Source organism: Cricetulus griseus, chromosome 2, assembly GCF_003668045.3.
Source record: "Cricetulus griseus strain 17A/GY chromosome 2, alternate assembly CriGri-PICRH-1.0, whole genome shotgun sequence".
NCBI classification, from domain to species: Eukaryota; Metazoa; Chordata; class Mammalia; order Rodentia; family Cricetidae; genus Cricetulus; species Cricetulus griseus.
This window is the reverse complement of record NC_048595.1, coordinates 27,990,692-28,014,012: the sequence shown is the minus strand read 5'-3', so window position 1 is coordinate 28,014,012 and position 23,321 is coordinate 27,990,692. Positions and strand designations below refer to the sequence as shown.

The 23,321-nt window shown below is 46.5% G+C and overlaps 2 protein-coding genes and 1 non-coding gene across 3 annotated transcripts in view; 2 read left to right on the top strand and 1 right to left on the bottom strand.

The window, feature by feature from the left end:
* The window catches only part of Gnl2 (G protein nucleolar 2), a 29,190-nt gene extending 17,772 nt beyond the window's left edge, over nucleotides 1-11,418 (top strand). The window contains exons 8-16 of the mRNA XM_027399236.2: nucleotides 349-462; nucleotides 2,458-2,586; nucleotides 3,512-3,616; nucleotides 4,310-4,468; nucleotides 4,644-4,757; nucleotides 7,683-8,140; nucleotides 8,969-9,048; nucleotides 10,116-10,201; nucleotides 11,172-11,418. Coding sequence (XP_027255037.1) covers nucleotides 349-462; nucleotides 2,458-2,586; nucleotides 3,512-3,616; nucleotides 4,310-4,468; nucleotides 4,644-4,757; nucleotides 7,683-8,140; nucleotides 8,969-9,048; nucleotides 10,116-10,201; nucleotides 11,172-11,324 — 1,398 coding nt within the window. The 3' untranslated portion in view covers nucleotides 11,325-11,418. The remainder of the gene's footprint in view (nucleotides 1-348; nucleotides 463-2,457; nucleotides 2,587-3,511; nucleotides 3,617-4,309; nucleotides 4,469-4,643; nucleotides 4,758-7,682; nucleotides 8,141-8,968; nucleotides 9,049-10,115; nucleotides 10,202-11,171) is intronic.
* A 126-nt stretch (nucleotides 11,419-11,544) lies between these two features.
* On the bottom strand, nucleotides 11,545-23,256 carry Dnali1 (dynein axonemal light intermediate chain 1). The gene is made up of 6 exons (XM_027399237.2): nucleotides 22,634-23,256; nucleotides 22,021-22,166; nucleotides 20,599-20,768; nucleotides 15,552-15,730; nucleotides 15,082-15,246; nucleotides 11,545-12,848 (listed from the first exon to the last, which is right to left on the bottom strand). The coding sequence occupies exons 1-6, from the start codon at nucleotides 22,712-22,714 to the stop codon at nucleotides 12,813-12,815; spliced, it is 777 nt and encodes a 258-aa protein (XP_027255038.1). The 5' UTR covers nucleotides 22,715-23,256; the 3' UTR covers nucleotides 11,545-12,812.
* Nucleotides 16,915-16,997, top strand: Trnal-cag. The gene has a single exon. It is a non-coding gene; the product is annotated as a tRNA-Leu (tRNA).
* Nucleotides 23,257-23,321: the final 65 nt, after the last annotated feature.

Here is a 23,321-nt window from a genome sequence, read left to right as displayed (position 1 = left end):
TGTGAGCATTAATGGTGGGCAGAGCCACCTTCTACCTTCTGGCTGGGAGCAACTGCAGGATTTTGTACCCCCTCTGTGGAGACAGCTGCTGGTCACTAACTGCCCCTTTGTGTTCCATTAATTGCATTTAGTCATGATAGCTTTTTTGGAATATTGTTTTACAGTCAGTTATTAGACGAAAGACAAAGCTCTAACTATCCTACTTGAAAGAACATCTCAAAGAATTACAGCTGTTGTTTCCCTTAGGCAATACTATTTGAAGTCATCCGGTAATTCCAACTCAGATTCTTCCGAATATTGTAAACAAACAAGCCATAATTTACCAGCGTGTTTTCTTCTCCCCTTTAGAAACGATGGGTTGCTGTGCTTTCCCGGGACTATCCTACACTTGCTTTCCATGCGAGCCTCACCAACCCCTTTGGAAAAGGAGCATTCATTCAGCTGCTGCGCCAGTTTGGGAAGGTAGGGAGGCTGCTAGCTCTGCTGTGGTTACGAGGCTGAGTGTATAGGAGGGGCTGGCTTGTGGGTCCAGAGCTGCTAACTTCAGGTCAGCATCTGGGAGGCTGAGGCAGGAGGAACAAAAGTTTGAAGCCAGTATGGGCTCCATAATGAAATCTGTCTCAAAATCTTGTCTCACTGTTTTCTAGAGGTATAAAAATCCAGAGGCCCTCTGGAGTATGAGGCATCTGAAATGTTTTCTCATTTCTCTTTTGCCCTTCTTTCTGCCATATCCCTGGCACCTAGTGGTTCAGCCTTTGCCAGAGGATAGATGCCCAACCCTGCACTCTCTGATCCCCATCATTTCACTGATGTCCTGGAACCAGATCTCCCTCTTTCTGCCTGGCTCTAACAAAAGACACAACCTCTGTCCCACCCTTCCTCATTTCCCAGAAGCAATTTTTGACTCTTAACCATCATTTCTGGTATTTCCTACATGCTGTTAGTACATGCTTATGATTTATTTCTTGATTTCCCCAATTCTTCCCCATAGTTTTATATGCTTATTAAATGTTTCCTGCTTTAAAAACTTAGGGCTAGGTTTTTTTGGGGTGTGTGTGTGTGTGTGTGTGTGTGTGTGTGTGTGTGTGTGTGTGTGTGTGTGTTGGACCTAGAGCCTTGAACATGCTAATAAGTACTTGTTACTGCTGAACTGAAAGCTCGGTTAGAAGTAGTGCTCGTGCATTCACTCTCAGTGTCTGTCTGTCTGTCTGTCTGTCTGTCTGTCTGTCTGTCTCTCCCTCCCTCTTTCTCTTTCTCTCATTTTCTGGGGAAGGGTTGTATCTTGTGTTCTGAGACCAGATCAGATGTGGTCCAGACTGGCTACATAATCATTGTATAGCCAAAGCTGGCTGGGATTTGCAGCAATCTTCCTGCATCAGCCTCCTGTTATCTCCTGACGCTGGCCACAATTAGGTTACCTTGTTCATCCTCTCTACACACGTCTTTCACTCCCTCTGCCTCCTCTGTACTATGGACAGCGGTGTTGTTTGCCATGTCTAACCAGTGAGCCTGTAACAGTGGCCACACCCCTTTGGGCGTGGCTTCAGGCACAAGAAAGTGGAAAGAGGGAAGCTTGAGGTGTGGCTTCCGAATGCTAGAACTTTTCTGGTGGGTCAACTGATTTGCTGGGAAGGGCAGAGAAACACTCCCTCGGATCTTTGTATTTTTGTGTGTAAATGTTCCTCAATAAATACTCATTTATCACTTATCTTGTGTCTAGTGAAATCTTTACACCCACACCTTCAGTGTTTGGCTGATTATTACTTGGTGTTCATAGTATTCTGACTGAAATGCCATTTACAGCAGTCCACTTAGGGTGCTGTTGCTACAGTTCTTTGCTAGAGGTGTTTGTTTCCTCTTCTGTTAATTTTCTGTTATTTCTTGTATGTTTAACATGTGGGCAGTCACCCTGATAGAGAGTATTTGGGTTAGTCAGTAGTTTACTTTGCAGCCAGCCCTCTCATGGGAACTGGCTGTTACCAGCCTTGGTCTGCCTTTAAGTACTGTTCTGGGCACATTGGCACAAGCTTGTAATCTCAGCTGCTCAAAGACAGGAACTGCCTCCACCCCACCCCCCAAAAAAAATCACTTTAGCTCAGGAGTTTGAAACCAACCTGGGCAATATAGAACTGGTATCAAACTGAAAGCAAAAATCTCTACAATTGCCGGGCAGTGGTGGCACACACCTTCTTTTCGTTTTTGATCTACATGCTGTTAACCTAAAGCAAGGATGCTTTACATGGGTGTCTGAGGACATGGCTCACTCATGACATGTAAATACACATGTGTCTCACTCACTCAGGCTGTGTAGCTGGCTTGTGTTTAGGCTTTACATCAAGTTGTGTTGTGTCTGCACTGTAGTACATAGTGTTCCATTAACCAAATAACACAGTCTAACCTAGGGGAATTTTATGCCTGCATATATTTGATAGGTAGTCTTTTCTTTTCTTTCCACAGTTGCACACAGACAAGAAACAAATCAGTGTTGGGTTCATTGGCTATCCAAATGTAGGCAAGAGCTCTGTGATAAACACATTACGATCCAAGAAAGTTTGCAATGTGGCCCCCATTGCAGGAGAAACAAAGGTATGTATGGATTCTAGTCTGCATTTTATTTCTGTAGAGACTTGACTGTTTCAGATATGGAGATCTTCCTCCTGTCCTCTTCCTTTCTGTAACAGTACTGGGGATCAGATCCAGGACACCTCACATACTAGGCAAATGTTCTGTAGTGAACCTGGGCACCCAGTCCCTGTCTGCTTCTCAAGACTGAGCATACCTTGTATGCTACTTGGTGGCTGTGGTGGGATTTGGTTGATGGCCTTCATATTTCAGTCTTCTGTAAATTGCCACTCCAACCTTTTTTTAATATTTATTTTTATGTTTATAAGTGTTTGTCCTGCGTGTATACATACATGTTCACTGTGTGCATGTCTGTCGCCACCAGAGGCCAGAGAAGGCACCAGATCCCCTGGAACTAGAGTTATTGACGATTGTGAACTGCCATGTGGATGCCGGGAACCAAACCTAGGTCCTCTACAAGAGCAGCAAATGCTCCAAACCACAGAGCCATCCTTCCAGCCCCTAACTCCCAACCTTTTGCTTTGATAAAACCAACTCAGGAATATTTGGTGTCTGGGTTAAAAAGGAACAAAAGCTTTGTCTTTAGGTAGCTTCTGGTATTTAGGTAGATTCTAGAAACAGTTCTGTGCTTCTGAGCACTTTTAAGACTTCGAGAGCTTCACTGGTGTGTTTGCACAATACTGAATGGAAATCCTGCCTCTGCCTTATTCTAGGACTGTTAAAGTGATAGAACTCTAGTTTGTGCTTGGTGGGGGGGTGTCGTGCTTGGCTTAAGTAAAGGATAGAATCTGGTCCAATTGTTTAAGCAGATTGCTTTTCTTCGGCCCTCCCTTATCCCCTGTATAGCTTAATACTATAACATCACAGATTAGTGAAATTAAGCTTCCAGTATTTAATTCTGGCAACACTTAGAATTTTCTGTCTGCAGGTCTGGCAGTATATTACCTTGATGCGTCGTATATTCCTGATTGACTGCCCTGGTGTGGTTTACCCCTCTGAGGACTCAGAGACCGACATAGTGCTCAAAGGAGTGGTGGGTATTTGGTCTTAACAATTCTGATTTCATTTGGGGGGAATCCCTGAGAGCCTTTGCCACTCCTCATTCAGGAGGCAGGATGGGGTGAGCCTATCTAAGGTTGATGTTGAGCAGAGTAGCCTCCTTTCCACTCGGCCTGCCTCAGGAGGTTGAGGGGCTGTGGGCGTATCTGGTCAGGGTCATCTTACACAGTATGTCGTTTCCACGTGGGATCCAAAGGGAAGCAGGGCTTGTTTATGCTTAGTGATAATTCATCTTTGTGGGTTTATGGATTGCGTCATCTTGGAACCCACTCATTTCCTCACTTGTTTTTGAATATGACTGAAAACTTTAAATGATTCCCCTTAACCATAACCATGCTTCTAGCATACATCCTTGGCACATTCCTCCCCTTCCTTCTGAAATTCTTGGATTCTTTTTTGTGTTCTGGGTTCTGGAATTTGCAGACATTTTAACCATTCCTGCCAGTGAATGACACAAAGCATTCCAACTCCAAGCTGCCTGTGGAGGCCACAGTCAGTTTGTGGTAAAGCGGGATTAGAGTTGATCTCTGGGCTCCATGGCTGTGCTTATTAACTCTCAGCGGTGCTTCTTGCTCCTGCCTGGCTATCTCCACTTCACTTTATAAAGATCACTGGGTTTTCCTGTCTGTGCAGAAGAGTTGAACAAAGCATTTCTATTGCTCTCTAGGTTCAAGTTGAAAAAATTAAGGCTCCTCAAGACCATATTGGTGCTGTCCTTGAACGAGCAAAACCAGAATATATCAGCAAAACATACAAGATTGACTCCTGGGAGAATGCTGAGGACTTTCTTGAGAAGCTAGCTTTCCGCACTGGGAAGTTACTGAAGGTGAGCTGGTGTCTTTGGGGATTGTCACTGGGACACACACATCTGCCATCAGGAGTGCAGTAGGAACTGTGTCAGCTAGATGCTGATGAGTGGCCAGGATGGCTGAACTGGCCCTCATGGGGAAGTACTTTTGCTATTTGGGTTTAACTGGGAATCAATCTCTCCTGTCTTGCAGGGCGGAGAGCCTGATTTACAGACTGTGGGTAAGATGGTTCTCAATGACTGGCAGAGGGGCCGGATCCCTTTCTTTGTCAAGCCGCCCAATGCAGAGCCACCAACAGCTCCCCAGGTAAGAAAGGTGAACATAGCTCCTGGAAGTGGGTTCCAGTGACCCTAGTGTGGTGTAACTTTAGTTGTTTTCCTTGGTGTGGAGCGTCATCTTCATTTCTGCTCTGTGTGTATCATTCCAGAGAGCCATCGTGTAGACTTGTTGAGGAGCATTAGGAACAAATAAGCAGAAATAAGACAAAAGAATGAGTGTAGAGCTGGGTATTCTTGTCGCGTGCCTTTAATCCCAGCACTTGGGAGGCAGAGGCAGGTGGATCTCTGTGAGTTGGAGGCCAGCCTGGTCTACAGAACGAGAGCCAGGATAGACTCCAAAGCTGCACAGAGAAACCCTGTCTCAAAAAACAAAAAAACAAAAAAAAGAATGAGTGCAGATACCAGTCTTTGGGACTGGAAGAAGACATTAATATTTGTTAAATGTTTTGTCATCTGTGGGAGCATGGGTGTTGCCAAAGTTCATTCATGAAGAAATATTTATTCATACCAGCCACGGCCACAGGGAACAAGGGAGTGAATAGGAGCCCTTGCCCTACAGAAAGCTGAGAGCACACCAGAAGGGGAGTCCTAGAATTGATGTTGTTTTGGCCAGGAGTGTTGGGCTTGGGACCAAGCCGAGACCTGAACCCTGCTGCCCCAGAGCTCTTATCTTGACAGTAGCTTGGCCTAAGGCTCAGCACTTGACTTTCATGTTTCTAGGGCCCTTTTCAGAACTCAGCAATTCTTTGGAAGTGATGGCTTTGAGTTTTGTTTCTGTGCTTGTATCATAGGGATCTTTATAGTTCTGATTTCCTCTTGGGAATACCTCTTAGCTGAAGCCAGATACATCCGTTTAGGTATTTTTCTCCAGCATTAAAAACTTTGCATTCCTGAGACCAATATTATCTAGCTTTCCTCGCTCTTCTCTCAAAAACCACAGCCAACCAAGCACAGCAGTTCCCCCCTCTCTCTGCCCTGTAAGTGATGTCATTCATTCATTCAGCAGTCAGGGTAGGGCTCCTAGGTCTCCAGGTACCAGAGGGGCTTCAGTGAAAAGCAGGCGGGCCCCTCCTCTGATATACGTAGGTTTTAGTGGTGGGAGTGGAATTGAGGTGTGTGAGTGCACGTACACGTGTGTGGTGGATGCCGAGGATGTACTGTTTTTCCCCTCCACTCCTGCAGTTCTCTAGCTCTATTGAGGTTCTCATTTTAACTTCTGGAATTAGTGAAGACCCCGCAACTCAGGGACTTGGAGCCTCACAGCCTGCCAACTATAATTCGGGGCTCTGAGGTGTGATTTGCTAGAGGAATAACATGACTTAGGAAAGTACTTCATCTGTGATTACTGTTTCATTGCAAAGGCTAAAGGTCAGAAGAGCCCAGTGGAAGCCATGCCTTGTGTTTTTGAGCTGGGTGAGCACATCAGTGTCTTTACCATCCTAGAGGAGTTTTTCATTATGGCTATCGGTGATTCAGCTCAGGTCTCTAGCCCCTCTTCTCTCCCCAGAGGCTAGAGGTGGGACTATGAATGTTGCTTGAGTCTTTGTGATGACTAGACCAGGTCCTTCCTGAAGCCAGCTATCTTCCATTCAAGTGTGCTAGAAAGGCAGTCTTCAGGGATACCAGAAGACACACATCCCTCAAAAGCATCCAGAGGGTTTAGGAGATCTTTGCCAAGAACATGTTTTTTGTTTTATTTTTTTAATGCTTGAATACAGCCAGGTATTCAGAGAGTTGTGTGTACTGTGAGGATTCGACTAGGATAAGTGTTGAAGGGGTCAGAGGAGGACTTGCAAAAGTGGAGGTTAGGGAAGGCTTCTGGGGAGTTGGCACCTTAGCAGACATCTTCAGCACAGTCCCCTACTCCATAAGCCATATGTGATGGCGCATGCCTTTAATCCCAGGACTTAGGAGGCAGAGGCAGGTGGATTTCAAGTCCAACCTGGTCTATAGAGCTACTTCCAGGATAGCCAGGGCTACACAGAGAAAACCTGTCTTGAAAGAAAACGAAATCTAGAAATCACCTCACTGCAAAATGTACAAACTTTTAAAATCTGTGTGTGTGTGTGTGTGTGTGTGTGTGTGTGTGTGTGTGTGTGTGTGTGTGTCTCCACATGCATGTGTTTGTGTACACACACACACACATCATGGTGTGCATGTGGGGATCCAAGAACAACTTTGGGGAGTTGGTTCTTGCCTTTCACCATGTGGATTCTGGGCATTGAACTCAGGTTGTCAGGTTGGGCAGCAGGTGCCTTCACCTGCTGAGCCAACTTGCCAGCTCAGAATGCACAGACTTTTGTACAGTTTCCTCCATTTCATGGATTCTGGACTTGTTTAGCATTTTACCCAGCCACCTTTGACTTTGGAGAGTCACTGTATGAGTCTAGGTCACAGAGATAAAATGATCTGCATGAGAAATGCTGTAGGAAGCTTGGTACATCCTTCTGTGCATGGAAACCCAAAATAGACCCATCAGCTCAGTGTTCTAGACTCGGTGCACATTCTGATTTCTGGCCGGGCACAACTCTTTGAAAACATGCCTCCCCACATCTCTCTTACACTTCCTGGCCCTCATTTAACCTGGCTTCCACTTCCTTAGACTTGTGTCTTATATTTTTCTATGGGCCTCCTCTGCTCCCTGTTCCTGATACCCACAGGAGAACACTCACTGGGTAGTTGGCTTCATTGGGTTGGCACCTTTCCTCCAGATGCACAGCTTTGTCCCTTTGATACTTTCTGGTGGTGGCGCTTTATTGAGTTATATAACTCAATAAAGTAGTTATATAACTCAGAGTAGATGAACGATGCAGTTCAAGTTTGATGTTCTTCCCTTCTTTGTTTAGGTCGGAGAGGAGGACTGCTCACCTGAGAGCTGGGAAGGGATTAAAGCATGGGTTTCCTTTTCTGGTTCTATTTGTCTCCTTCTCATACCTTTTTTGGTCCTCACTAGCTTCCACCTTCCTCACCATTGGAAGTTCCCACAGAAATAACTGAGAACAACCCAGAAGAAGAGATCTCGGAAACCATAGTTGAAAAGTCAGACTCTGTCATTGAAAAGGAGCCAGAAGCAGACCATCCCCAGGACTCAAACTCAGAGATGCAACAAATCCTTGCACGCGTTCGACAGAACTTCGGCAAAATCAATGTGGGGCCTCAGTTTTCTGCGGATGACCTGGTTCCTGTGGAGCTGTCAGACATGGAGGAAGACCTGGAAAGCCTTTCAGCAGAAGAGGAGGAGCAGGATCAGGAGCAGCCGGGAGAGGATGCTGAGGAGGCGCCTTCCCAGGACTCTCAGGAAGAACCAGTGGAAAAGGACACCAAAGCTGTGATTAGAGCCTTAGATGAAAAGATCGCCAAGTACCAGAAGTTTCTAAATAAAGCCAAAGCTAAGAAGTTCTCAGCCATCAGGTCAGATCATCATCTTCTTTCTTCTTCCTGTCTTCTTCTTCCTCTCTCCCTCCCTCTTTCCTTCCTTTCTTCCTTCCTTCTTTTCTCTTCCCTCCCTCTCTCCTTTCCTTCCTTTTTTCTCTTTCCTCCTCTTCTTCCTTCCTTTCTTCTCTCTTCTTTCCTCCTCCTCCTTCTTTCTTCTTCCTAATTAGCTTATTTGTTCCTTTCTCACTTGTCCTGAACATTGGCTTTGGAATTATAGTTTTAAAGTACTTAGGATGGAAGCTAGGGCCCATGTCTGCCAGGCAAATGCTCTACCACTTATCTCTACCACAGATGCAATCCTAATCTGAATAGTATTTTTCTAGAAGCTAGGAGTGGTTGGTTTAGAAAACAAACAAACAAGAAACCAAGCTGCAATTTGTCATCTTTGGCCACCTGAAGTAAAAGACATTGGTTATCTAATATTTTAACCCAGGAGCTGTACAAACTGCTGGGCACTGGCTGTATCACCCAGCAATTACCACAAACATGGTGGAATTTCTTTTCTTCAAGAGTTGGCACCTCAAGCCGGGCGTTGGTGGCATATGCCTTTAATTCCAGCACTCAGGAGGCAGAGGCAGGCGGATCTCTGTGAGTTCAAGGCCAGCCTGGTCTCTAGAGTGAGTGCCAGGATAGGCTCCAAAGCTACACAGAGAAATCCTGTCTCGAAAAACCAAAAAAAAAAAAAAAAAAAAAAAGAAAGAAAAGAAAAAAAAAGAGTTGGCACCTCTCCAAGTTGGCCTGGCCTGTTTAGAGCAGTTAAAAGGGAGTGCTGGGCTGCTTTGTGACTTTGCTTTTATTTTTCAGAATATCCAAGGACTTAAGTGAAAAGGTTTTTGCAAAATATGAAGAAGAGAAGAAAAGATCTGTAGAAGTCAGTGATGCAGGTGAGGTGGATTTTGAACCATTTAGACATGTTTTGTAGCTCTAGGGTAATCTCTTCCATCCAGGCAGATACTAGGCGTCTAGTTTCATATCCTACTTACCATGTAAATTGGACTCTCCACTTGAAATTCTGTACATTTGTTAAGATCAAAGTTGGTAGCTTAGGAATACTGCTTTTCTAAAGTGCGTATTACAGGCAATATACCTTTAATCCCAGCACTCAGGAGACAGAAGCAGGCAGATCTTCAAGGCCAGCCTGGTGTACAAAGTGATTTCTAAGGCATCCAGAGCTGTTACACAGAGAAATCCTGTCTCAAGAAACCAAAAGAGAGAGAGAGAGAGAGAAAGCCTCATTTATTTTTGCCAGTGGTGGTGGTGCATGAATTTAATCCCAGCACTTGGGAGGCAGAGGCAGGCAGATCTCATGAGTTAGAGGCCAGCCTTGTCTACAGAGCAAGTTACTAGACAGCCAAGATTACACAAAGAAACCCTGTCTATTTAAAAAAAAAAAAAGTGCAAAAATAAAAATAAAGTATGTATTAACTTCACAGAGGAAGAGAAGAGTCTGCAGACAAACTTGGGCAGGAGGTCTGTCTTAGTTACTATCTCTTATTGCTTAATTCGGGGCCTACAGGCCTACAGTTCCAGAGGGATAGGGATCCATCATGGCGGCAGGCAGGCAGGCATGGCACTCAGCAGCTGAGAGCTCACATCCCAGTCCACAAACAGGAAGCAGGTAGCACATTGAGGATGGCTGGAGTCTTTCTCAGCCTAAGTCCACCTCTGTGATATGCATCACCATTTCCAAGCTGTCCCGCCAATGGGGACCAAGGATTTAAAGATTCTGAGCCCCTGGAGGCCATTCTCATTCAAACCATCACAGAAGTTTCAGAAACTTACTGATAGTTTCTATGTGATGCAAGTCAGACCCCACTGAGCCCCTGGCCTCCTGCTGTAACCCCTCCTCCTCTCCTTAAACAGGGCTGTTCCCACTGTAGTCTTCCACAGATTTTGAAATGCAGTTTCTATTTTTAATCTCCTCTGTGTTTTCTGTATCGTTTGTACCCAGCACCCACCAAAAAGGGAAGGAAGCGTAGTGCACACATGGAAGAAGAACCTTCAAGTAAAGCTCAGAGGATGCTGACGTGTAAGGAAGTAAGTATCCTGCTTCTTTCAGTGAGGCAGGGGCAAACACAGCTCTGAGTGTGAGGTCAGCCTGGTCTACAGAGTGAGTCTTCAGAGAACCAGAGCTGCATAGTGAAACCTTGTCACAGGGGAAGAAACAACACAAAAACAGTAAAAGCTTGCTTTGCGGTTTGTGTTTTACATGTATTTCATGTGCATGCATGTGTGCAGGCATCTCATGACATGTGAGCCCCTGGCGATGAGAGGACAACCTGTCGACAGGCTCTGTCACATGGGTCCTGAGGATGGAGCTCAGGTCGCCAGACTTGGAGGCAAACACCTTTACCCCTGAGCCGTCCCTTCGGCTCTTTTTATTTTATTCTTTCCTTTGAGGTGGGGTCTTGGTCTGCAGGCCCTGGTTTTCCTCACACTCAGGTGGTCCCCTTATCTTAGTCTCAAGTGCTGAGATTACAGTTGTAAGTTACCATACCCAACTAGAAGTCCTGTTCCCAAGACTCATTCTTTCTGAAACAAGAATTTAGAGCTTCGAGGCCTAGGAACCCCACTTTTTAGTGACCTGATGTAATTTAATTTTGGTCAAGAAAGGGCCCTCTGCAAAAAGGTCCTTGAATCTGAGTCTTAGTTTCAGGAATTCTAGTTACCATCTTCAGAGCTGTGTTCTGTTGACCAGAAGAATTGGATGGTTTTGTCTGGTTCCGGGGAAGTGACATACAAAGAGTACAGCTGGTGAGGCAGGCAGATAACTGACCCCTGGGAAGGACAGCTTTGCAGAGCTGAAGCAGACCCCCTGGGGAGAGGGATGAGAGCTGGGCCCAGTGAGAGTCTGCTGCTGGTCATCATGTCTGAGGTGGACACTCCCCTAGCCTTGCTTCCATTTCGGTGGTAGCCACATAGGCATGGAGAGGGAGGGCTGGGAAATGGCCTCCTGATTGATTACCTTCAGTGCTGGACTGGTTTTCTTTTCTGTTGTGTTTTACAGCGGAGGAGAGCTGCACGGCAGCAACAATCCAAAAAAGTTGGTGTGCGCTACTATGAAACACACAATGTGAAAAATAGAAACAGGAACAAAAAGAAGACAAACGACTCAGAGGGACAGAAGCACAGACACAAGAAACTCAGACAGAAGCAGTAACATCTAGAAAGTTGTTTATTAAATTATACAAAAATAGGCATTAGGAATTGTGCTCAGTTTTTTTTGTTTTTTTGTTTTTTGTTTTTTGTTTTTTCATGCCCAGTTGGCATCTGTAAGACACAACACACTTGGGAAGCTTAGCAGATGAGTTGTGCCCCAGTGCTAGTGACAACAGTAAATCCTCAGAGAGTTCTTCAAACACTGGACCTAGCCCTTGTGTGTGTGTCTACTACAGACAAATGTGTGTTTCTTACTCTACTAAGCAGTGCTGGGGATCATCAGCGCCTAAAAGCTGTAAAGCACAAGTACTTCGTGGTGGGGCTGGAGGAATGAGGAGTGCTCCAGCAACTGTCTACTTGGGCTTGTTAGAGTACAGGCCAAGTTTCCTGTGCAGGCCACAAAGCCAGCACACCACAGGGCATGGCTCTAGGTAGGCGGCAGCTCAGGCAGGTTTCTCTAGTGGAAGTCTATCTAGTTCCTCAGGATACTGGGTGACAGTCAAAGATGTGACTTCTAGTATAAGGTCAGAGTTGTGTTATAGTCAACTCACAACAGCTCTTGGGGTCATAAGCCTTACAGTAAGTCTTGAGTGGGATGGAGGTCAAAGCTGCCAAGGAGTGAACACTTTCTGGCACCGTTCAGGGGTGCTATGTACTTGAGGCATTCCCAACAACTAGAAGGAAATCCACCAACTGAAGGAAACAACACTTGGTTGAATATGGGTGTCACCAAGCTCACTGTCCTCTCCTGCTCTGGGCTTCCCTGAATGGAAATGTGCTGTAACTTAAGTCTTCTGGATCTACAAACTGTCTTTAGGCCATAATCTGACTAGAGCTGCAGGTGAGATGTGGCTGCTTCCTTAGCTGTTCATTAATGGCTAGTTAGGGAGTGTGGAGTCAGGCTTTGATGTCCTTCCTGCAGAAGGTGAATAATGGGGAGGGCCTGGGATGCAGGCAGCTCTCAAGATACTGGAACTTCCATACCTCTCAGTGAGCAGGGGTTTGTCTCTGCTGTTGTTTCCTCATGGAGCCAGGCATTCTGTGGACAGGGTCCTGCTGACTTGGTGGGTGGGAATGAGACTAAATCCAGACTCTGAAATGAGTTGCTAAATGTTAACCCTGGAGAAGTGATGGAGTGGGAGGGTGGGGCCAGAGAAGCCCAAGGTACAAGGTGAACTGTGAACTGAATTTGCTGCAAGAGTAGTTTCTTTGGGGAAACACTTGCTTCCTGAGTTGTTGAGATGACAAATCCCCAGGCCAGTCTGTAAGCGGCACGTGGACATGAGGTTACACCACCTTCTACAGCCCCACCAGGAGCCTGGCTGCCAGACTTTAGGTGTTTCTCATGGCACTGGGCAATCGTTCTAACAATTATATGAGTGGTGATCAGGGGAGGGGATGGCTTGCTTGTTCACTCAGGAAAACTGGCTTTTTATTACAATGGGCTTATGGTGGGGCATAGTGCCTGCTGAGACCCATACGGGAATTATCACTTCTTTGGTGCAATAATGCCTTCCAGTTGGGCCTGAAAAACAAAAAAAAAAAACAAAACCCCATTAGTATTTGCATCTTGCACCCTAACAACACATAGCTGAGCCCGGAGGCTGCCACTCTGAGCACACCCCCTTCTGACTCAGCTCCACATTTTCTAGATTAGCTGGATGCCAAGCTTGGCATGGTTTTGTTACATGAGCAAAAACCAGAAATGCCCTGGTTTCCATACAGTAATAGCTCAGTGTATAATAGAAAGCACAGAAAGGGAAATGGAATAAAAGTTGTTGAAATAGTGGTTTCTCATCACTCCTACTTTAAGCCTGCATATGTCCACTAAGTTAAACATTGGGCTGGCTCTCTGGCTTAGTACTGTGGAGCTCTGGTTGGACCAGAGATCTGGGAAGTGGCAAATTATCAGCCACTGAGACAACTTGACACTCAATTAGAAGAAATTGCTACCAGTGAGTAGGGAGACGCTAGAGGGTTATTTACTCAGTTCCTCTAGCAGCCAGCACAGTGATTTACTGTGCGGATAGTGAACAGACCCTTAAGAAGGTCTATACTGGGGACTAAAAACACTGCTTTCTTTGTAGTGAAGCTTGAAGCCAATAAAAAGCTTTATTGTAAAGAATCCTTGGCCCTGGGATTTCAAGGTTGCCTTTGGATGTTAGAAGGATGCTAAGGTATTCAGCTTTGGTCCTGTTGGAACTAAGGAACCAGCTTTGGAATCTGCTGAGTCAACATTTACATCTGGCTGGGCAAGTCTCCAGCTTTTCTTCTAATAGACTCTTGAGCAACCAGCAAAAATCTCTCATCCTCTGCTGAAGGCTCATACAAAGCCTTCCTTATCTCAAGGGCCAGACCTTATGGCTTTAAGTAAGGGAGGTTAAGAGAGAGCTGCTTATAGGCACCATATTTAGAAGAGTGGTGCTTAAGCCTCATGAGCCCCAGAACATTTCAAGGCCTTGTTAAGCTGTGCTGTTGGGCACCAGCCCTACAGCTTCTGTTCGACAACCAGGGGTGGTCAACAATTATTTATAAAAGCTGCCCTGTGATAAGGGTGATGTTTGTCTGGGGCTCAGCCTTTGCAGTCTGTGGCCTGGCCTCCTTCCCATCCAGCCCTCTTTCCCAGCTCCTCCTCAGTTGGGCTGAGGAGAACAACCTCTAGCTGGCTTCCTCTGGCATGCACCTAGCAGGGCTTCCCAAATAGCCTTTATTCAAGAGCTTTCTCTGCTTTTGCCACAGAGCATCAAGATGCCAGGGTGGAGCCGGGTGATGGTGGTACACACCTTTAATACCAGCACTTGGGAGGTAGAGGCAGGTGGATCTCGGGGCCAGCATGGTCTACAGAGTGAATTCTAGGACTACACAGAGAAACCCAGTCTCAAAAAAAAAAAAAAAAAAAAAGCCAGGTAGATAGCACTCCTAGAGACCTAGTCTAGGAGGAGGACTCCTATGACCCCCTTAAGGGACAGAAGCTGTTTTCTCCCTGAGGGAAACATTGGAAGGCATGATGGCTCTACAGTGGAGGAGTAGGCTGGGGTATTGGTTAGTGGTAAGAACAGACTTCCTTCACAGCTAAGGGGATAAAGAACCTGGAAAGAAGCCCCACACCACCCTGCCAGCCTCCTGTAATCCTTGGCAGTCAGTACATGTGGGCCAGCATTTAAGAGTCATGGGCAGAGACCTGTAATCCCAGCTACTGGAGAGGCAGAGAGGCAGAAGCAGGAGAACTGCAAGTTCACAGCCTCCCTGGGTTACAGAGTTCAAGGCTAGCCTGGGAAATGCAGGTCCTGTTTCCAACTGAAAGAAGGGCTGGAAAGTGGATCTGGGTTCATTTCCCAGCACCCACAAAGTGGCTTACGACCGCCCATAACCCCAGTTTCAGGGGATCCAACAGGCACACATGTACATGTGTGTGCATGCAGGCAAAACATACATACACATAAAGAAAAAGCTTTTTAAAAACTCTTTACAGCAAGGGCTGTTATGCAGAGAAACCCTGTCCTGAAGAACTGAAACCCAAAACAAAACAAAACAACTCTTTAAAAAGAAAATTAAAAGGAGAGCTGGGCCTGGTGGTGCATGCCTATAATCTCAGCAGGACAGAGGCTAAAAAGGCAGAGTGTGAGTTTGAGGCTAGCCTGGGCTACGTGAGACCCTGTCTCAAAAATCCAGGCAACCCCCCCAAACAAAAAGTAAAGAGGAGGGATGGAGATAACAGTTCAGGGTGTAACCCCTGCCTAGAGTTCAGGCTCTTGTACCTTCAGCTGCTGATTGGTCCGTTTCAGGAACTGGATCTCTTCGTTGTGTTTCTTCTCTTCCACCTGTCGCCTCTCGCTCTCCCGTTTCTCTGTGGCCTCGCATTTCGCCTTCTGTTCATTCACTTGCCTCTCCAAATCTCTCTTTTCTGTCTCCAAGTCTGCAATCTGCAGACAGAACGGCCATCATCCTGGGACATCCCCCAGAGGATGAGTGTTGTGAAAGCCTGGGTAGGGAGCCTTAGGACACCGCCGCCCAGCTAAGACAATGCCAGGGTATGTACCGCCACCCCGTGGGAAGTCAGTGATGCACACGGAGTGTCCTCAGACAAGACTCTCTCCTCACCGAGGCCTTACACTATGAGTGTGGAGGACACCCTCAGGACCAGAATTCAGGGCCGCAGTGACAACTGCATGCCCCAAGATTAACAGAAGAGTCCAGGAGCCATGGGGACATGGCGAAGCCCACTCACTTTCCTCTCCATGTCTGACTTCCCCTGTTCCGCCTGCAGGGCCTTCCGCATGCCAAATGCCACACTGCTCTCATACAGAGTCTGGTAGGCGGCGATAGTCATTCGGATCTCATCCCGGACTCGTAGCAGCAGCAGCCCCCTCTCTGCACAGTTGATGGTGACCTCCCGGATCAGCTCATCTGCCAGTGCGCACACGGGGAGATAAAAGACAATGGTGAGGGGACATGCACTTTGTCTATGGCAAGCCACCCTTCCTCTTGAGAAGGACGTAGGATGTGTTCTCAGAGGCACGGATCTGGGGAAATGACAGCTGGCCAAATTAAGATTCCTAACACCCAGGGCTGGAGAGATGGCTCAGAGGTTAAGAGCACTGACTGCTCTTCCAGAGGACCTGAGTTCAATTCCCAGCAACCACATGGTGGCTCACAACCATCCGTTATGAGGTCTGGTGCCCTCTCCTGGTGTGCAGATATACATGGAAGCAGAATGTTGTATACATAATAAATAAAATCTTTAAAAAAAAAAAAAAAGATTCCCAGCACCCATGTAAAAAGCCAGGCAGAGTGGTACACATATAACTCTAGCCCTGGAGAATGGCAACAGAAAATCCCCTGGAGCCTGCTGGCCAGTTAGTCTCGCTAAACCAAAGAGCTCCAGGTGTCTCAAAAAAATAAGGTAGATGGGCTGGAAGGATGACCAAGCAGTTAATATTGACTGCTTTTCCAGAAAATACATATTTGGCAGCTAATGACCATCTCTAAGTCCAGTTCCAAGGTATCCAATGCTCTCTTCTGGCCTCCTTGGGCACTGCACAGACATACATGCAGGCAAAACACCCCACCTATAAAGTTTTTCAAAAGATCTTCAAAAAGAAGTGGAGAATGATATAAGACATTTGACATTGACTTCTGGTCTCTACATGTGCGCACACATTCACACATACAGATGAAATAGCACACAAAACCCAAAAGTATGGTCTATAAGAAGGCATTATGAGGTGGCTGGAGAGATGACTCAAGGGTTAAGAGCACTGGCTGCTCTTCCAGAGATCCTGAGTTCAATTCCCAGCAACCACATGGTGGCTCAGAACCATCTGCAACGAGATCTGGCGCCCTCTTCTGGCATACAGGTATACATGCGGGCAGAATACTGAATACACAATAAAATAAATCTTAAATAAGTAAGCTGGACGTTGGTGGTGAACGCCTTTAATCCCAGCACTCGGGAGGCAGAGGCAGGCAGATCTCTGTGAGTTGGAGGCCAGCCTGGTCTACAGAGCGAATTCTAGGACAACCTCCAAAGCAATACAGAGAAACCCTGATTCAAAAATAAATAAAAATAAAAAAAGAAGGCAGACCCCGACGTCAGGATGGCTGAGTGGTCTAAGGCGCTGTGTTCAGGTCGCAGTCTCCCCTGGAGGCGTGGGTTTGAATCCCACTCCTGACAACTTCGCTTTTTGCCGGGCATTGGTGGTGCACTCCTTTAATCCCAGCACTTGGGAGGCAGAGGCAGGAGGATCTCTGTGAGTTCAAGGCCAGCCTGGTCTCCAGAGCGAGTGTCAGGATAGGCTCCAAAGCTACACAGAGAAACCCTGTCTCGGGGGGGGGGGAGGCACTGTGAGGGGTGCATTCCATGACCCAAAGAACCCCTTTGAACCTGAACCTGAAACGTGGAAAGAACATGCAATTAACAAGCTTGAGGTGGACAGAGAGAGACTAGAGCTCAGGTTTGTTTGTTTGTGGTAGTTGGTTCCCTCACTTCCACCTTCAGACACAAATGGGTATAAGAAGAATTGACCTTCCCAAATGGTAGTGTTTAAAAGCATTCCTGTTCAGCCGGGCAGCAGTAGAGTAAACCATTAACCCCAGGTGGATCTCTGAGTTCAAGGCCAGCCTGATCTACAGAGTAAGTTCCAGGACAGCCAGGGCTACACAGAGATACCCTGACTCCATAAACAAACAAACAAATAAACAAACACACAAAAATCAATGGTATTAAACACAGCAGAGTCTAGAACTTTCTTCTCTCCCCCTGTAAGTACCCAAATTGTAGGGCAAACCATACTCATACTAAGCAGGCTAAGGCCCCCCTTTGCTGAATCTGGAGTTGCCTGAGAGTTTGGAGGTTTGCAGTTGAGAGACTATAGTGGCAGGATGAGTGGAGCAGAGGGCAGCAGTTGGCATCAGCACTCAGTGGGCACATCTTAAATCCTGTGTCATCCCAACAACAAACGACTGAAGTATTTTTCTGGAATGTGGGCAGAGTGTGGATGAATAGACATAAAGGTAGGTATTAATTTTGGTTGAAATATTAACACATTGGGCTGGAGAGCTAGCTCAGTGGTTAAGAGCACTTGCGGCTTTTTCAAAGGACCAGAGTTCAGTTCCTGACACTCATGTCTGGTGGCTCACAACTGCCTGTAACTCCAGCTCCAGGGTATCCAATTCCCTCTTCTGTCCTCCATGGGCACCTGTACCCATACAGCACACACACTCAATAAAATAAAATAGTATGTTAAAAATTATTTTTATGGGGCTGGAGACATGGCTCAGCAGTTAAGAGCATTGACTGCTCTTCCAGAGGACCTGGGTTCAGTTCCCAACACCCACATGGCAGTTCCAGGGCTTCCAACACCCTCACACCTACACACCCATGCAGGCAAAACACCAAAGAACATTAAGTAAAAATAAATTTGTAAAAAGTATTTTATTAGTCAAGCAGTGATGGTGTATACCTTTAAAGCCAGCACTTAGAAGGCAGGGGTAGGTAGATACAAGAATAGGTCTACAGATTGAGTTCCAGAACAGCCAGGGATACACAGAGCAACCCTGCCTCAAAAACACAAAAACAAAACAAAACAAAAATTATCTTTATTTTTGACGTTTAGAAAATATTATAACATTTTTCTTCTTCCCTTTCCTCCATCCTTCTTCCCCCATGTATGCCTCCCCCCACTGTCTTTCAAATTCATACTCTTTTGTCTTATTACATATGTGTGTGTGTATGTTTTTTTTCTTTGTTTTGTTTTTTGTTGTTCTTTTTTTTCCTGAGACAGGGTTTCCCTGTGACTTTGGACGCTGTACTGGAACTAGCTCTTGTAGACCAGGCTGGTCTCGAACTCACAGAGATGGGCCTGCCTCTGCTGAGTGCTGAAGTTAAAGGCATGTGTCATCACTGCCCAGCCGTGTTTTTTTGGTTGTTGTTGTTTGTTTTTCAAGATAGGGGTTCTCTATTTGTCCCTGGCTGTCCCAGAACTTGCTCTGGAGACTAGGATGGCCTCTAACTCAGAACTTAGAGATCTGCCTGCCTCTGCCTCCTGAGTGCTGGCATTAAAGGCATGAACTACCACTGCCAGGATGCTAATATTCTTTTTTAAAATTAATTAATTAATTAATTAATTAATTTTGGTTTTTCGAGACAGGGTTTCTCTGTGGTTTTGGAGCCTGTCCTGGAACTAGCTCTTGTAGACCAGGCTGGTCTCGAACTCACAGAGATCCGCCTGCTTCTGCCTCCCGAGTGCTGGGATTAAAGGAGTGTGCCACCAACGTCCGGCTAATTGTGTGTGTGTGTGTACGTGTGTGTGTGTGTGTGTGTGTGTGTGTGTGTGTGTGTGTGTGTGCTCAACATATGTGCACTATATATGTGCAGTGCCTGTTGCGGCCACAAGAGGGCACAAGATCCTCAGGCGCTGGAGTTAAAGACATTTGTGAGTGTGCAGAGGCCAGAGATCAATACACAGCATTTTCCTCAATCCCTTTACTCCTTTTCTTTAAATAATCTATTTATTTTTATTTTATGTACACTAGTGTTTTGTCTACATGTATGTCTGTATGGGAGTCAGATCCCCTGGAACGGGAGTTATAGACAGTTGTGAGCTATCATGTGTGCTGGGAATTGAACCCAGGTCCTCTGGAAGAGCAGCCAGTGCTCTTAACCACTGAGTTATCTTCCTAGACCCACTGCTAATACTCTTAAATATATAAATACAGCCTGATTACTTCATACAATGTTAGCTGTGTGTATATGTTTCCAGAGCTGATCATTTGGTATTGAAAAATAAATTAAAATTTTTTTTGTTTTGTTTTTCGAGACAGGGTTTCTCTGTGTTGCTTTGGAGCCAGTCCTGGCACTCACTCTGGAGGCCAGGCTGGCCTCGAACTCACAGAGATCCACCTGCCTCTGCCTCCCAAGTACTGGGATTAAACGCATGTGCCACCAACACCTGGCTAAAAAAATCAATTAAATAAAATTTAAAGCCAGGAGTAGGAATGCATGCCTTTAACTCTAATACTCAGGAGGCAGAGGCAGGCAGATCTTGAATCCCGGCCAGCTAGGGCTAGATATTGAGATCCCGTTTTAAAAAACAAAAAACAAAAAACAAATAATTAGCACAAGTTCATTATGGAAATCTTCAGAAAACAACAACAATGACTCAAAAAGTTTTCCTTCCTTCCTTCCTTCCTTCCTTCCTTCCTTCCTTCCTTCCTTCCTTCCTTCTTTCCTTCCGAGTGCTTGTATTAAGGCATGCGCCACTACACATGGAAGTTCTTACCTTATTCCAAATACCTATTAAAGGTGCCAGTGAGATGGTTCAGTGGGGAAAGGCACTTAGCACCAAGCCTGATGACCTGAGTCAGTCACTCAATCACCAGCCCCCACATGGTGGAAGGAGTGAATGAATTCTTGCAAGTTGTCCTCTGATGTCCACACATGTGCTATGGCACATGTGTACCCTCATAAAAACACGCATGCACGCATGTGCTCACCCACACCTACACCCCCACGAAAAATAAATGTAAATCTACACAAAAGTCAAACAAACTTCTGTGAGGGATAAGGCTCCGAGGGACGATGTCTGGCACATGCATGACTGGCTGAGGTGGAGACTGGGAGGGGAGGGGACTGTCCTCAGCAGCTATGGGGGAATCAGGAAGAAGAAGAGATTGGATTCCTAAATGGGGGGGGTAGTTTAGGGGTAACCAGGGCTTGGTGTTGTGCTGGAAGGAGACAGACAGTATATAGTGCTCACCCCACCAAGCCTACTCACCAAAACACTGAGAGTAGAGTTCCCTGCGCACAGGGCAGATCCCTGTCTCCCTGGCCTGTCTCTGCTGCAGCTTCAGGTCCAGCTGTTCCTGCAGGTGCACTACATCCATCCTGGTGCTGGGTGTGCTGGACACCTGCTGGATCCATAGCTGTGTGTCTTCCACCCATTCCCTGTGATACACATACAAACTCACCCAATGTAAACAAAGGGCCCTCACAACAGGGTCCCGAGCAGGACCGAGAGGCAGCATAGCCGCCGTGCCACCGGGAATCAGCTTCCCTCTCTTTCACAAGCCACATCCACTATGCAGCCTCCAGAGGACACCTACCTCAGGGTTGGGCAGGTGGACAATCTCTATTGACCACGAGACCAGAACCCTATGTTCCAGGTCATATCTGTCTGGTTCTGCTGCTTGATTTGAATAGAAGATGCAGTGGGAATTCCCCATACTGGCTTACGGTGAAGACACAGAATGTCCTAAACCTCATGCAAGCCACTAGGGAGCTTTTGTGTACGTTGGGAGTACAGAGGTTCTTGAAGGGCTGTGTTTGCAATAGCTGCCCACTATGAATTTTGTGCTGAAGGCACAGCCAGTTCCTGCAGTGATGAACTTGCAGGCAGAATGGCAAGGGAGGGAGGAATGTCTCTATTGGTGGGAGAGAATCCATTAACAGATGACACCTCTCTCTTGATTCCCATCCTTGGGGAAGATCACAGGTTCTCTGTGTTTTCTTCATTCTGAGAAAGCTTTATTGCCTTGGATATAAAAATGTCCATTAGATGGAGGTTTCTGAGAATTCTAGCTAGGCTATGTAGCTCAGGCTGTCCTCAAACTCTTTACCTCCTGCCTCTGTCTCCTGAGTTCTGGGATTAAAGGTGAGATTCACTGGGTCTTGCCTTATCGGACATCTGTGGGGGGTTTTAGACACAACTTTGCTATGTAGCACTAGCTGGCCTGGCACTCCCTAAGTCGTCCAGGCTGGCCTGGACTTTCGAGGCAATCCTCCTGTGTCCAGCAGAGTGCTGGGATTAAGCACATGCCACCACAACAGGCTCTCCATGGGGAATCTTGCTGGAGGTACCAAGGAAGCAGAATATAAGAAATGGATTTTAGGAGGAACAGGGCTGGGACACATTTGAAAGCTGACTGCATAGCTGACATCTAAAGTCACGAGACTGCTCTGAACGTGGAGGTATGGGCATAGATTTAGAGGTTTCCTGCCTGGCTTCGAGCATCCAGCCACACTCAGACTCCATGAAATCCAGAAACCTCAGAGAAAACCCAGGCAGAACACACACAGGTGAACCTCCCGGGCCCACACACCTAAGTTCTGGGGCCAATAGCCTGGACTTCTCCCAGACATTGCTTCCCCTAACCCCTGCTTTTTCTTTTTTCTTCTCCATTTTTTTTTTTTTTTTTACCTTGGAGGCAAGATGGCATTCAAGATTTCTTCTGCCTGTTTTGTAGGATCTGTGACACAGGAAGTCGCGGGAAGCTTGCCCTTGGTTGACACTGGGACTGGACCTGAGGTCCCAGGCTGCTGGATGCTGACTTTCAGTGGCCGAGCCTAAGAGACAGGCAAGACAGAATCTCCAGACTGCCCCAGCTTTCTTGTACAGACATCCATATTTCCCTATTCCCTCATCTGTGGTCTCAACATAAGTATGAGCAGAAGAGACCAAGACGGCTCTCTGGCTCTCTGGCTCTGACCCTGTGTTTGAACTGGTGTTTCTAGAGCCAGTGAGTGGTCAGACCTTTGTTGTGACTCTCTAGGGATGGGGAAGTCACTACCTGGCCTATACTTGGACCTAACCACAAGTCCTATCCATTTCCCTATGACTTCTTTCTCATCTGCCCTTTGGGGTCACAGCTAGGTTCGTTTTACTCCTCTCCCAACCACCATCGTCCCTGTCCCAATTCCCTTGGTTGTCCCAGAGCTATCCCTGGCTCCTGAACTTCCAGAGATTCTCAAAGCTGGGATGTCTTCCCCATGATAATTTGTAGGATCTCGCATCCCCTGAGACCCGTTCATACCTTGGGGCTCCGTTTTTCTGTGTTCCGGCTCACCAACACCGGGGTGTCATATTTGAGCAGAGAGTCTGCGGGAGGAATCATGGTGGCAGCAGGAGTGGCAACTCTGTATCGGCCCCTCCAGGTGGGGCCTTGTTTGCGGTCACCATGGAAACCCCTACTCGCCTTGCCCCATGGATGGGGCGGGGCTTCGTAGGGAGGCGGAGCCGGCCACGTGCAAGTTTTTTCTACTGAACTAGCTCCACACGCTCCAGGCTTTTTGGTAAACAAGATTGGAGACTTTGCGCTAGATCTAATAAGGGATGTGATGAGATGGGCAAACCACCTTTGCTCAGCCTTAAAACGCAAGTCATCTCCTGACTCCTTAGTTTGTTTAGCAACGATTGGCACTTAGAAGGCAGAGGCTGGTGGATCTGTGTGAGTTCCAGGACAGCCAAGATTACATAGACACTGTCTCAAGAAACAAAAAAGAATTTCCTATTGTTGAGTATTTGTCTGTGTTTTGTAACTATCAACAATCCGCCACGAACAGGTTTGGATTAACTTTCCAATTTTCTTTCTTTTATTTTAAAGATTTATTTATTTATTATGTATACAGTGTTCTGTCTGCATGCATCCCTGCAGGCCAGAAGAGGGCACCAGATCTCATCACAGATGGTTGTGAGCCACCATGTGGTTGCTGGAAATTGAA